This window comes from Sceloporus occidentalis, unplaced genomic scaffold, assembly GCF_023333645.1.
Source record: "Sceloporus occidentalis isolate IW3139 unplaced genomic scaffold, rSceOcc1.0.p SCAF_9, whole genome shotgun sequence".
In the NCBI taxonomy this organism is placed as follows: Eukaryota; Metazoa; Chordata; class Lepidosauria; order Squamata; family Phrynosomatidae; genus Sceloporus; species Sceloporus occidentalis.
Window position 1 is genome coordinate 38828141 of NW_028316989.1, and position 14833 is coordinate 38842973.

A 14833-nucleotide genomic window follows, 5' to 3' on the forward strand; every position below is an offset into this window, starting at 1 on the left:
AATACCCTTGTTGAATGTTAAGTTGCAGTATGTTGACTGACTAGAAGTTATAACAGAGGGAACATGAGAAATCCCAATGGGAAGGGGAATGGAATGTAGTATCCATGAGTTAGAACAAGGCTGAAATACTGAATAGATGTTCTCTACTCTTTAACATTGTGTTAATGTCCTGCTGATAGAACTCTAAGCTGAAATCAAGTTTTGTGCAGTCCAAAGTTATTCCTGCATACTTATGCTGGAGTTTGGGCTTCTCTTTTTACCAGTTACCATAGCAGCTGGGTGGCACCTGGCCATACTTCCACGCCCAATGAGTGCCAAAGGAGTTCCATCCACACACCATCCATCTATTGCCTTGAGGTTCAGTTGCCAAAGGCTCCTCCTCCCCAGTGGCATCCCTCGGGTTGTTATCACCCGGTGTGGTAACACATGGTGTCACCTGTCCCCCATTGACATTCTTCTGTTTCACACCATACAGAATCCTTAGTAATGATTTTGTGCACTAATGTTACTCGTAAATCGTAATTCCCATATAGCACACTGAGTGTAATGCTAATAGTTGTGACATAAACAAGTAGCAAAATTAAAATTATACCTTCAAATTACAATACCATATGCACAACCTAAATGTATTTACATATGCATAGTAAAGATTTGGTTAAAATGTGATTTTTAAAAGGAAATTTTAATTTTTTTTAAATTTAAAAAATATTTTAATTAAAATTTTGAAATTTGAATTTTAAAAAATTCTGGGGTCTCTCATTTCACTTCCCACTGAGCATCATCCCACTCCCACCATCTTTTAAGGCATTTTAAAGGGAAACAGATGAATGCCACAGCCCACTTCTGCCAAAACGTTGGTGTTTGAGGAGCAGTGGTATCACTTCCCCTTAGGGGTCACCTGGTGCGATCCGCACTCCCCTAGTGATGCCACTACTACTCCCCAACTGCATTGCACATGGCATTACCATCTGCAATGGTAGATGGACAGTGCCCAAATGCACTCCATGACCAAACAGCAGCCAAGGGGACCAAAGTGTTCTCAGGTACCATCCATCCACATTCCACATTGCACAAAATTAATTGCACAAGGAGATATTGATGATTCCTTGGACAATGTCCCAAATGTTCTTATGCCATGTAGCGCTATAGTCACTCCACTGTGATTAGCCAATGAGATTCTGGCCAAAACATTTGTAAGAGTTCAGTTTTGGATGACAACTCTTAGAATCCCCCAGTCAGCCTAGCCACTGGCCAGACTGGCAGGGGAATTCTGGGAAGTCAGAAAGGTAACCTTTCCCAGTTTAGCACCAAGAGGCAATACATTTCCTCCTCCATGGCTGTATCCACACTGCAGAAATAATCCAGTTTGATGCAGCTTTAAGTGTTGTGGCTGAATGGTATGGAATTCTGGTAGTTTGTTGTGGCACCAACAACAAACTACCATTCCCAGAATTCCATAGCATTGAGCCACAGCATTTAAAGCAGTGTCAAACTGGATTATTTCTGTAGAGCAGATTCAGGCCATGTGGCAGTATTCACAGTGTATCAGCACCACTATTTTAGCTTGATTCCAGAAGTTTCTGCAAGATCATCCCAAGAGTCAGGAAGTGAGTTTAAGCATCCTCCTTCTCTTCAAGGCCCTGTGATTTCCTTGGCAAGTTTCTTTATCCCTCACCTTTCCCTTCATCAATTATACAGGACCTACCTGGGGAGTCAGTGCACTCACCTGCTTGAAAAAATGCCCCATTAAATATTTAGTTCTGATCAGCAGCTGTCCTTGTAGGTTAGCCTCTCTTTCCAAAAACGACTTCTATTGGGTCTCAGTATGCCAGCAAAAGTAGACAATGTTGTGATGATTGGTGGGGGGTGAGAGCTAAGGTAGATCAAATGCCTAGAAAACAGAGCCAACCTTCACTTTTGGCCCGCCAGCTGATGGCTGAACAAATGAGTCATAATTGCCCATAGATGGATGGCAAGAGCATGGCATGGGGGCTGTTTTGTTAAGCAGCCATGGATAGAAATGGTGCGGACAGATTCGGTGTCAGGGGGAGTTCTGGTTACAGGTTTCTGGCACCATTTGGGGCTCACTGACGGTTCTTCGGCACCTTTCCCATTCTTCTTTGCATGGCTGATGGTTCCACCTTTGGAGAGAGGCTAAAGATTAAGAGGATGACAGAGAAGCATCTGCTTACACAGCGTTAAGGGCTAATCTTCCCCGCTACGCCACAGGAGCCTTGAAGAGAAGGGGGCTCGCACGCGGGCAGGGCATAGACATACACACAAACTATCCAGAGACCCTCAAGGAAGAGCAGGGCTCTCCTTAACATGGAAGAGGACAGCTGGTAGGCTAGTGGTAGTCACCATCTCCCATGGAAGAGTCTGGCTTGTACTGAAGGGAGGCTGCCAACAACTTGCCCAGTTTTGACCATAGATAGCAGCTGGTCCACATTAGCCTGGGCACAACTGCTTCTCCTGCTGTTGGGCACTGGGTCAACATCTGAGGAGGAAGAGGCTGGATTTGTAACACAGCAAAGGAGACTCCTGAGGAACCAGAGCGGCAAGACCTACCCATCCTCCTTGCCTTGATCAAGCACAAGCATGACTGCCTCCTCAACAGAGTCTGTGATAAACAAAGGACTGGAGGGCAACCAGCCAGGTAAGTCACATTGGTCCTCTTCTTTCTTGCATCTGTCCCCCACCCAGGTTCCTCCTAGCCATAGGCCCAAACTGTAGCTGGACAGAAGCATGAGCACCAATGCAACTTTGGGTGATGTCCTTTTAGACAAGGAGTCAAAATCCTTCAGCCTTCCAGATGTTTTCACACTGCAACTCCCAGCATGTCTCACCTTTGACTGAGCTGGCTACAGATCCTGGGATTTATTTTTATTTTATCTATTTACCATATTTATACCCTGCCCTTCAGCCTTAAAGGCTCTCAGAGCGACTTACAATTATTATTATTATTATTATTATTATTATTATTATTATTTACACGATTCACTGCCCTCAGGCTTACAATCTAAAAATGGTAGTTCAGTAAAGGAGGGCCACATGATTCTCACTTCTCTCTTGATGCTGGAGCCAAAGGGGAACTCCCCTGCCACCTCTATTCCTCAGAAATAGCATCATACTAATTTTCCTTCCTGAATAAGAGTTGGGACCTAGTAAAACTGGCCTTCTTTGTGATTACCTTACCTTAGTTAGCAGAAGGAAGGAGGCAGCAGAAATGGCAGCCTCCTGGTTGCTTCCTAAGTATTTTCTTCCGACATATGTTTCTCAACCTAGCCCTGGTTTCCCTAGAAATTATTTGCTCCATCAGATGGGGTGGGGAACACAATCCCATTAGTGAACAGTCAGCCTTCCATATCCATGGATTTTTTTATCCACTGATTTGAGCACCCATGGTCTGAAAAATATTTCTAAAATATAAATTCCAAAAAGCAAACCTTGATTTTGCCATTTTGTGCAAGAGACATCATTTTACTATGCCACTGTATTTAATGGGACTTGAGCATTCACAGATTTTGGTATCCATGGGGTGTTCTGGAACCAAACTCCAGCAGATACAAAAGACCTACTGTACTCTGATTTGAGGAATAAGTGTGATTTGAAAATAAGAGGTGGACCTCTTATAAGAGTGGTTGGAAGTAACACCACTTTCTTTTTCATCTCAGGCAGTTAAATTTCTTGGTCTGGCCCTGAGAACCATTATATTGTTGATGCATCAATGGAGCACCAACTCTCTGGTGTTCTCTGTACATTGGACTAAGTTAGGATTTCTCAGAGGAAAGCCCCCAAGAATTGGAGAGGGAGGGAAGTCAAGTAAATTCCACATAGAACATCAAGACATTCATGGAGCACTTTAATAAATAAATAATATAATAAAAACTTTATTTATATACCGCTTTTCCAGCAGATCAAAGCGGACTTTAAAGCTATGTGAGTCTACTTTGTTTTTTATGCCTATAGAGGAGAAGAAGGATCAAATATTCACTTGCACATAACTGGTTTATTTAGAAGTACACAAGTCCTCTAGCCCCAACTAAGATGAAAACATCAAGTGAACAAACTACCAAAAGTCAGACTGCCAAAATGGTTAAATAATAGACAAGCAAATGTAAAAGATATGGGGAGGTGGGTAGGGAGCCAGAGTACTGGACTAGGACTGGTGAGATCTGACTTCAGACCCCTTACTTTGTCATAAAGCTTATTGGGCAATCTTGGGCAAGTCAGCATCTCTCAGCAAAACTTACCACACAGGAAAGTCCAGGATAACTTGACTTATGGGATGGGTAAGATTAAGGTGGCATGAACCATGTATATCATCTTGACTTTCTTGGAAGAAAGGGTGAAAGCCAACACTTGAAAACCAAAACTCACAAGCAAATTTTCAAACCAATGTGGCAATGTCATATTATCCTCTTGGCTTATTATGGCTCATCCCATCAGATATCGAAAATGATCTCATAGACTGATGAGGAATAGTGGTTCAGTAACTGCATATTAGACTCTGCACATTATGATCCTATGGAAGATATGTTCTTTAAAGGGTGCTGCTATGTATTATTTCAGTTTCTGTATAATGTGGGAGGGCACCTCTGTTTCTATGTTTTTGTTGTTGTTGTTGTTGCTGTGGTTTGAGGCCCACTTGCTCATTCTGCTGAATGGGAACCAGAATATCTGCTCCAAAGTTGTGTCCCAATAGTGCCATTGGTAGGGAAGTACAACTACAGTTTGAGATGAGGCAGAGAATGAACTAAGTTAATGGCACATGATAAATAAACATAGTGAAAATGCAAAATATATTACTTCCTATTGATTTCTTTTTGGAGGCAAATTTTCTTCCCTATTGTTGTTCTATGTCTTCAAGTTATTTCTGACATGGTGACAACAACAACAAAAACAACAGACATGTTAATTTTGCAGAGAAATACATGGCTAAACTAACTGAAATCAACACTTTCATTTGGTATTTAGACAGAATACAAACTTGTTAACAACCCCTTCCTGACTGTCAACCCCACAAGCCATGAATTTCAATTGTCCTATATTGCTATTTTGAAAACATGGCAATTTTAATTCAACATATATTAGGTGTAAGTACTAATGAATGCTGCTGTCCATTTTGTTTTGATGTGTGATGCTCCCTTTGGGTAGCTTTACTTTGAGACCTACTTTGTCTCCTCCCAGTAGGGCTCAGCATGGCTCCTGGAAAAGTCGGAAGCCCAGTCTTGCTCTGCAAAGTATGTGGAGATACTAGCAGCGGGAAGCACTATGGCATCTATGCCTGCAATGGCTGCAGTGGTTTCTTTAAGCGCAGTGTCCGCAGGAAGCTGATCTACAGGTAAGGTGTGGCCATCTTTGGACCTGGCCCCATCCGCTGTGTCTGTGCTGGAAAGTAAAGAGGACAACAGGTGGGTTAAAGGCAAATTCAGTGTGGTACAGTGGGAGACCCCTGATCAGATTCCCCAGTGTTTTCACATTTTCTTTAGAGCAGGTAAAAGACTGGGTGGTCCAGATTTTGTGACAGCAGGAGTAGGTCTAGGCTTGGATCTAGAGTGTGGGGAAATTACTTTTTTGGCTGATCACAACAATGGTGAATGGTCTGGAAACCATGCTCTATGAAGAGTGACTTGGGGAGCTAGGTATGTTTAGCCTGGAGAAGAGAAGATTAGGAGGTGACGTGATAGGTATGTTTAAATATTTGAAGAGATGTTGTATTGAGGATGGAGCAAGCTTGTTTTCTGCTGCTCCAGAGAATAAGACACAGAACAATGGATGCAAACTACAGGGAAAGAGATTCCACCTCAACATTAGGAAGAAGTTCCTGATGGTAAGAGCTGTTTGACAGTGGAATACACTCTCTTGGAGTGCGGTGGAGTCTCCTTCTTTGGAGGTTTTTAAACAGAGGCTGGATAGGAGTTGAGAGTACTTTGACTGTGTATTCCTGCATGGCATATGATAACTGCAGAGGGGTTTGTCATTGCCAAATAGTATCAAGATCGAGTTCAGCACACATCCATGAATGATGGATTTTCCTTGGTTGAGAACATTGGAACTGATCATTTCATGCATGCGCTATTTCGGCACTACAGTGCATGTCTGCAAATCATGTTTTCATCCCGCACAGAATACAATACAATAAAATAAAATGTATTACTTCATCACATTCTTTTAATCCAGTGTAAACAAAATTGTGCCCTATATCTCAAAAGAAGACAGAAATCCACTGCAAAACCGATACTGGCAATGAGAATGGATTTCCCCCACCAAAATGCAGTCTGAGTAAATATCCTCGGTTGCTTCCTCAATAGGACAAGTGAAGAGTGATTTAACTTTTGCACTCTCTCAATCACACTGCATTCACGCTATTGCGAAGCCATTCATGGGACCCATGAATGGTTTGTTGCCAGAGCATGCTGCATTCTTCATGGGAGAAGTCCTGAATGAGTGTAACATCGTCTGAAAATCTTCAGTGTAATCATGTGATTATGCTGGGATTATGCCTTTTACTCCCTGTTTTTCCGCCTTCTGAAAATCTCCTTGGACTACTACTCTGGAGACCAGGGTTCCATTCTACAGAATCCTGGGGTGTGTGAGTTGGTGCAGCACAGGTCCTCTTCAACAGAGAATCCTAAATCCTTCATGAAACAATGGATCCCAGGATTGCATAGGATGGAGCTGTGGCAGAGGATTCACAGTGTTGTAATGATGTAGTGTGAAAGAAACTTTCTTTTTAGAATGGTCTGCTTAAGGCAGTGCTCTCTGCTTTTTCTAACTCCATTTCCTGTACATATTTTAAGCACAAAATACTTCTTCAGATCATTCTTAGCTTTAGTGCTTTTTCAAAAGCAAGCTACTAGTCTTTAGGCTTCAAAATATATGAACAAGGCTTGTTCTAATATAAGCATCCAGAAATGCTGGCTTTGTAGGATTTTCTGTCCTCAGGGGGTAATGTACCAATGAGCTTTGTGTCTCTTTGTTTTGTTCCATGATTAGTGAATGCTAATCTCTTTTTGAAAAAATACAAATATATGAATTTACATAATAAAATAGTCCACTGAATCCAGTTTTTCTTAGCTCAGAATTGGATTTTCCTTGGTTGAGAACATTTGCTTTGTGTCTTAAAGAAGAAAAGCAAGGGCCACAATACATAAAGCAGGTGGGCCCATTGCTGAGACCACAACCATCACACTATTGTATTGTTCTCCACAGGTGCCAAGCTGGCACAGGGATGTGTCCAGTGGACAAAGCACACAGGAACCAATGCCAAGCCTGTCGCCTGAAGAAATGCCTGCAGGCAGGAATGAACAAGGATGGTGAGCACAGATTGACGGGGTGGAAAGAACGGGTGGGCACAGTTTGAAAATATTTTTTAAATATATAAATTCCCAAAAGCAAACCTTGATTTTGCTATTTTACACAGGGAGCACCATTTTACTATGCCATTGTATTTAATGGGACTTGAGTATTCACAGATTTTGGTATCTATGGAGGGATCTAGAACCAAACCCCTGTATTTTAAGCACTATCGGGACAATAGAGCAGTGATCGATCTGCTTCCTCAGCTACTCACCTCTCCACTTTTCTGTCTCCAGCTGTACAGAATGAACGCCAGCCCCGCAGCACTGCGCAGGTTCGTCTTGACGCCATCGACCTAGACTCCGAACAGCAACCCGAGCATGTGGCTACCACACGGGATACTGCGCTACCTCCACTGCCACCACAACCACCCTGTCCTTCCCTACAGAGCCTCAGGGCCCCCAACTCCTGCTCCATGACTGGGGCTTCAAGGGCCCGAGCCCCAACTCCCCCCAGCAACCATCGTTTTATGGCCAGCCTGATGACCGCTGAGACGTGTGCCAAGTTGGAGCCAGAGGATGGTAGGTGGCTTGTCGTGCACTGGGAACTAAGAGTCTGTCTACTTTGAACAGCTACAGCAGTTTGATACCACTTTAGGTTTCATGGCTTCACCCTGTGGAATTCTAGACTTAGAATTTTCTGCTAGAGAGCTCTACTCCACCACAGTCAACCACAGCATTAGATTTCTGTAGTGGGGAATGCTAAGTACGTCATAGGATTATGTATAATGGTGACATCATGACATTTAAGTTATTGTGAAGTCGAAGGCTTTCATGGCCGGCATCCATAGTTTTTTGTGGATTTTTCAGGCTATGTGGCCATGTTCTAGAAGAGTTTCTTCCTGATGTTTCGCCAGTATCTGTGGCTGGCATCTTCAGAGTAATTTAAGTTACTCTCTGGGCCCAAACAGACAGGCCCAAATAAAGCTGCTTCGGGTCACTTTGGAGGTATGCTGTTTAAATGACGCATGCATCCTAAGAGTCCAAAAGCTGTGCCAAAGCCACACTCCAATCCTAAAGAATAGAACACAGCTTTGGTGCAGCTTCTGGCCTCTTAAGATGCATGTGTCATTTAAGCAGCATACCTCCAACGTGACCCGAAACAGCTTTATTTTGGCCTGTCCGTTTGGGCCCTACGTTACTGTAATCATATAGCGTAGACATATTCCAGTGATTCTGCTTTACTGTTCCTAAGTGAGTGATGGACTGAGAAGGCAAATGTAGATCTACTGATCACTAACCAAGCTGGCAGGAGGAACATTCTAGAAACTGTAGTCCAAACATATAATATTTCCAGGTCCTGGCTGAAATAAGGATTGAGGGTGAGCATGTAGGATGTATCTCAACGTATGTAAGAACTATGAACTTTGTTCAGTTCTGGAGCTCAAAATACATTCCTGGAATAAGAATTATTTCATTGCTTTTGAAAGCTTTCACATCAGATTCCAATGTATGGATTTTAGGAGCTCGAGGAACTGAACAGGGCAGTGGAGGATAGGGAATCTTGGAACGGTCTCTTCTACAGGGTCACTTACCATGGGTCAAGATCCACTCAAGAGTTGTTAACAAAAGCAAAAACAATGGAAATGCTGCAAATCCTAAGAGGCTGAATGAGGCATTTTATTTTATTTTATTTTATTTTATTTTATTTTATTTTATTTTATTTTATTTTATTTTATTTATAGGATTTATATCCCCCCTTTCTCCCACAATGGACTTTGAACTTTGCACCCATGGACTTTGAGCATGCTTTCTTAAGGCAAAATGTAGAGAACACCACAAACACTGGAGCAAAGCCACTGGAAACACAAGGCAATTAAGGCTGGTCAGGATTGTCTACATGTGCTTCAATGAGGCTGTCGAACTATCCTGTGCTGCTATCTAGTGTTCACTGTTTGTTCTGCATCAGTCTAGCTTGCACTGCATCAGTTTGTATTACATCAGTACTGCATCAGCCTAGCTCTTTCTGACTTGGGTGCTTATCACTCTAGTCAGTCATTTTGGATCATTCCAGTGGCATCTCTAGGGTTGACATCATCCGATGCGGTAACTTATGGTTCGAAATTGACCTGCATAGCCATTGAAAGTATTCTGAAAAGATTGTCCAGTGTTGCTCACTTAAAATCAATCCCTTTAAAGCTCATTTCAGTATTTTAGCATCAGTGCGCCCATTTATACCAATAGTCCATTACTGCTGGTACATGGCAACTCCACTTATGCTAAGCCTTCCTTAGGAGCAGAAATAGGAACAGATTTGTGTTGACATTTGTTTTGCACTTAGTAGAGACATCACAATATTGATGGATGATTTGGTTTTCTTCAGCTGATGAGAACATCGATGTAACTGGGAATGAACCAGAACGCCCAGTGGGTGAGGCTCACATCTCCCCATACCCAGCCACCAGCCCTGAGAGCGTCTATGAAACCTCTGCCCGACTCCTTTTCATGGCTGTGAAATGGGCAAAGAACCTACCTGTCTTCTCAAACCTACCTTTCCGAGACCAGGTGAGTCCTAGGAAACACATGCCCCCTTTACGATTCAAGAACAGAGGCATTAGTGAGATAAAGATAGCAATTTATTTGTTGACATACTGATCCAAATGTCAGCATTCTAGCTGAGCAATCTAGCACCAAAGAAAACATACATTTTACCATTAATGGCAATTGTGGAAGACCTACCTGGCAACAGAATAAAATAACAAACAAAGTTATATGAGTAAAGTGGATAAGTATTAGCCAATTGTTAAACAGTTGACATTAAAGTCATAATAGAAAATTACACAACAAGCACCTATTTAATACTTTCATGATGATGATGATGATGATGATGATGGTGATGGTGATGATTATGATGATTTTAGTAGCAGTACTAGCAATAGAAGTAGAAAGTGCCAGTTAGTAGATGGCAGAATGGGTTTGACAATACCAGGTTGACAATTTAAAGATGAAAATAATTTGCTATAAAGGTATATAATATGTTACTGTAGACCTTCAGTTATTGTTGAAACACTACTTCCATCAGCATAGTTAACAGCCAGGGATGATGGGATACACTTCCCAAACTATCTAGCGCTTCAGCCTTCTGTCATGTCACTTACAGGTGATCTTACTGGAGGAAGCCTGGAGTGAGCTGTTCCTGCTCTGTGCCATCCAGTGGTCTTTACCACTGGAATCCTGCCCCCTGCTTTCTGTGTCAGAGCTGGCACCCACTCTCAATGGAAAGCTTGTATCTGGTGGAATGGACATTCGTGCCCTTCAAGAAGTAATTGCACGCTTCAAAGCCCTAGGGGTGGACCCCACTGAGTTTGCCTGTATGAAGGCAATTGTACTCTTCAAACCAGGTGAGTTGCCTGGCTGGAGGAATGGGAGATTACAGGCCAAGCTGTGCATTTGCTAAACTATCAATTTAAAGTACAGCATGAAGGCAGTACAGCCAGTGTAGTGGTTAGAGCATTGGACTATGACTCTGGGTTTGAATCCTTGCTTAGCCAAAGAAATCCAGTGGGTTATTTTGGGCACATTCTCAGTCTCAAAGGAAAGTAAAAGCAAACCCTCTCTGAACAAATCTTGCCAAAAAAATACCATGGAATTCCTGTTGTTGTTGTTGTTGTTGTGTGCCTTCAAGTCATTTCCAACTTATGGAGAGCCTAAGGTGACCCTATCATGGAGTTTTCTTGGTATGCTTTGTTCAGAGGGGGATGTCATATTGAGGAGGGAGCAAGCTTGTTTTCTGCTGCTCCAGAGAGTAGGACCCAGAACAATGGTTGCAAGCTGCAGAAAAAGAGATTCCACCTGAACATTAGGAGGAACTTCCTGATAGTAAGGGCTGTTTGACAGTGGAAAACACTTCCTCAGAGGGTAGTGGAATCTCCTTCCTTGGAGGTCTTTAAACAGAGGCTGGATGGCCGTCTGTTGGGGATGCTTTGATTGTGATTTCCTGCATGGCAGAATGAGATTGGATTGGATGGCCCTTGTGGTCTCTTCCAACTCTACGATTCTATGATTCTATGAGAGGGGGTTTGCCATTTCCTTCTCCTGAGGCCGAGAGCATGTAACTTGTCCAAGGTCCCCCAGTGGGTTTCATGGCTAAGCTAGGAATCGAACCCTGGTCTCCAGAGTTGTAGTCCAGCACTCAAACCACTACACCCTTCAAGAAGTCTGGAAGGACTTGAAGGCACACAACAACTAAAACTGAGACAGTGCAAATTCTCCACAAAGAATGTGTGAATTCGACAGCCCACAATGTACAAATTAGGCATAGCCTCTTATTTAGCTTATTCCGCAATATTTAATAACAGAAACACTCATCCTCCCTTTGCTATCAACGGGGATATAATTCTGAAGAAACCTTGCTTTATTTTTAAAAGTAAAAATTCTCATACAAGTGAATTCTGCAAACGTTAGGACACCCTACACTTTCTTGTACACCGTCCTTCATGCCTAGTTCCAATAAAACAGTGCCAATTGACATGTGAGGTTCCTTACAAGCAGTTCTTTCTTTGATACTACTTAATTCCAGTTTTATTTTCCTTTACAGAAACAAGAGGCCTGAAAGATCCAGACCAGGTGGAGAATTTGCAGGATCAGTCTCAAGTGATGCTGGGGCAGCATAATCAAATACATTACCCAAGCCAGCCTGTCAGGTATGGGCAGCCCAGTGCCCTTCCCTAGGAGTGGGTAAAAGGCACAGGTTGCTAGAACTTTTGGATTTCCACTCCCATCATCCCTTTCCAGCATGGCCAATGAGCAGGGATTAGGGAAACAGAAGTCCAAATCAACTAATGATCTACCTTCTGTCCATATTTGCTTTTCTTTGTTGTTATCCTCCCAGCACCCTGTCTCCGATTCTCACATTCATTTTAATTCAGTACAGGAAGTATTTTTTAGGCTTAGGTTTGTTAGAAAAGCTGCCTTTCTTTTCTGGTGGGCATCTTCTACTTTTAGTAGCATGAAAAACAGAAAGCCAACAGCCGAATCAGTTTTCCAGGATGGAAATATACATGTTGGTACATGAGAAATTCCTCAGAGAAGTAGGTGAACCAATATGGACGTGTTTCTAGACATGTTGACAGAGCTTGAACTAGACTCAATAATTTTTGGATGGCAGAAGTAGAACTCATCTAGACCTCCAGTTGTTCGGACTGCAACTCCCAGCATCTCTCACTGGCTTGAGTTGTTGGGACTTGCAGTCCATCATCATCTGAAGGCTCACATGCTTACCACTCTTGTCAGGGCTACTCATAGGAATGTCATTGCCACTTTCCCGCAGCCATGATACATGTTGCAGCCTCTGTCCAGCTTTAAATTAATTTTGGTGAGAAATGTGATATGGGCAGGACAGGGGTCCATGGCACATCTTTAAATAATCTAGACAAGTAAGTCTGTGTTGACATTGTCCATGGAACTCAGGAACTCAATTGGGGGAGACCTTGCTTTGCAGGGCCTGGAAAAAATTCCTGCAGTCCCTTCAGCAACCTTGCAGCATTATCACATTTCATGCCTTGTGCGGGATTGCAAAGCATAACTATGTACTGTAACAAGTCTCACTTTTTCCTATCAAAAGGACCCAGAGGGAAAAATCTTATTTGTTGGTTCGCTTTCATTGCACACCAAGGAAGGATATACTGTATACATATTAAAACAATGCATATTTAAAATTCAGCCACTGCTAAGAATGGGGTCCCAATACAATCAAAAGGAAAAAAAATGCTTTCTAAATTTGCTGTCTCAAATTTTGGAACAGAAACATCAAACCCAGCTTACTACTTTTCTTCCTCCTTTCAGGTTTGGGAAGCTCCTGCTGCTCCTGCCTTCCTTGAAATTTATTTCTTCAGACCGTATCGAGCTGCTTTTTTTCCGCAGGACCATCGGAAACACTCCTATGGAGAAGCTGCTTTGTGACATGTTCAAAAACTGACACCCTCCTTGGAATTATTCTGAGACTTCAGACAAATATCTGTATAGAAACCTGAATTTGAAAGGGAGGAAGCTAACAACGGGATCCTAGGCTCATGCACCACTCGCAGCCCAGAAGATCACTATGAACTTTTTCACATGGGGGCCTATGTGCCCCCATCACGAAAATGGCTAAAGTGCTGGCATTGTGGAGAAGCAAATCTGTTCGTGAATGGTTATCATACACACGCACAGCAAGAATGTAAATCCACATTAAAGTGGGCCCAATTCTCATTGTATCATCAAATGGGGGCGGACAAATCCCCATTGCCAACCCCAAAATACCTTTTCTGCACATGTTCCAGCTGTCATTTCCACAGGAGAGAGGGTGGCTGTCTTGGGGCTTGGCAAGGAAACCCCATGTCCACAGCAGCGGGGAGTTGGTCAGAGCTCTCCTTGGCTCTCCTCATCCTTCCGGCTAATGGAGTGTGACTGTGGCTGGGCTGGGAAGGGAAGGGGTGCCAGGTGACGTGGGCAGCAGTAGGTCGGTGCCCTGCTCACCTGAGGCTGCTTTGGTGGACTGATAGCGCTGGGTGAGGGCCTCCTGCAGGGTCCCCTGGTGCAGTGTCTTCCCCAGCGGGGCCCCCTTGGCATCACCGTGGCCACTCAGCTGGAGGAGCTGGAGCTGCTGAGTCTGCAGAGGAGGAGGAGGAGGCAGCATTATGGGTAGCCAGGAGGCTCTTGCTGGCCCTGGGGAGCAACACTGCTAATGGCAGGGGAGGGTGCCGATGCCAATGGCTGGGGAGGAAAGTAGATGATGGTGCCGTTGCCGTCGGAGGAGCCCAGGTGGGTGAGCCGGACCTTCCTGATCATCAGTGCCCTCTCAGAGGCTCTCTTCCCCACAAAAGTTCACAGTCTTCCCTACAAAAAGTCAAAAAAGTAACCTCTTCCCCACAAAAGTCACAACAGTTTCAGCTGCAGGGAAGAGGAGGAATAGGAGGGGGAGAATTAGGATTGTGGCAATCGAAGAGAACCCAGGGGCGATCCACAAATACATTCCACACCAAACCAAATGCAAATTGAGTGTAAATTTACATTGCAACAGGCTTTTTAAATTCAGTAGTTCAATGAATTCACCCATTTTTGGGATTACTCAGCATTGCATTCAGATAGGACCTGGATTCCATTTGATGTCGTATGATAACCTCATGCGAAAGAACATGAAACCCCATGACTGACTCCGCATTGATTCTGTGATAACCTTCCAATTTCCCCCATGTGGAAACGTCCTAAGTGGTATTTTAACTGGGGACCAGCTGTATGATAAAAAAAGTTTTTCGGATCCATAGAATAAGTGGGGTATGAATTCCAGAATGACAGTGGTCAAAATTCGCCCATTCCTGATAAGGGAAATCCCATCCCAATCCCAAATGGGTTGTGGTGGTCAAGGGAGGTGCATACATATAGATCAAAATACATTTTGTACATGTTCAAAGGAACTCTTTCCGTTTTTTCATATTCTAAGCTGTATTCTAGCCTTGTAAACAGACTCTTGAACTCAGAGTAAGTTGCAACTT

The 14833-nt window shown here is 43.2% G+C and overlaps 1 protein-coding gene across 1 annotated transcript; it reads left to right on the forward strand.

The window, feature by feature from the left end:
• The first annotated feature begins 2598 nt into the window (after window positions 1–2598).
• Window positions 2599–13770, forward strand: LOC149307320 (photoreceptor-specific nuclear receptor-like). Its single transcript, XM_089537774.1, has 8 exons — window positions 2599–2656; window positions 5191–5344; window positions 7216–7319; window positions 7599–7883; window positions 9685–9866; window positions 10462–10702; window positions 11899–12004; window positions 13146–13770. Exons 1-8 carry the CDS (start codon window positions 2599–2601, stop codon window positions 13276–13278), a joined length of 1263 nt encoding a protein of 420 aa, XP_089393900.1. The 3' UTR covers window positions 13279–13770.
• The last annotated feature ends 1063 nt before the right edge of the window (window positions 13771–14833 follow it).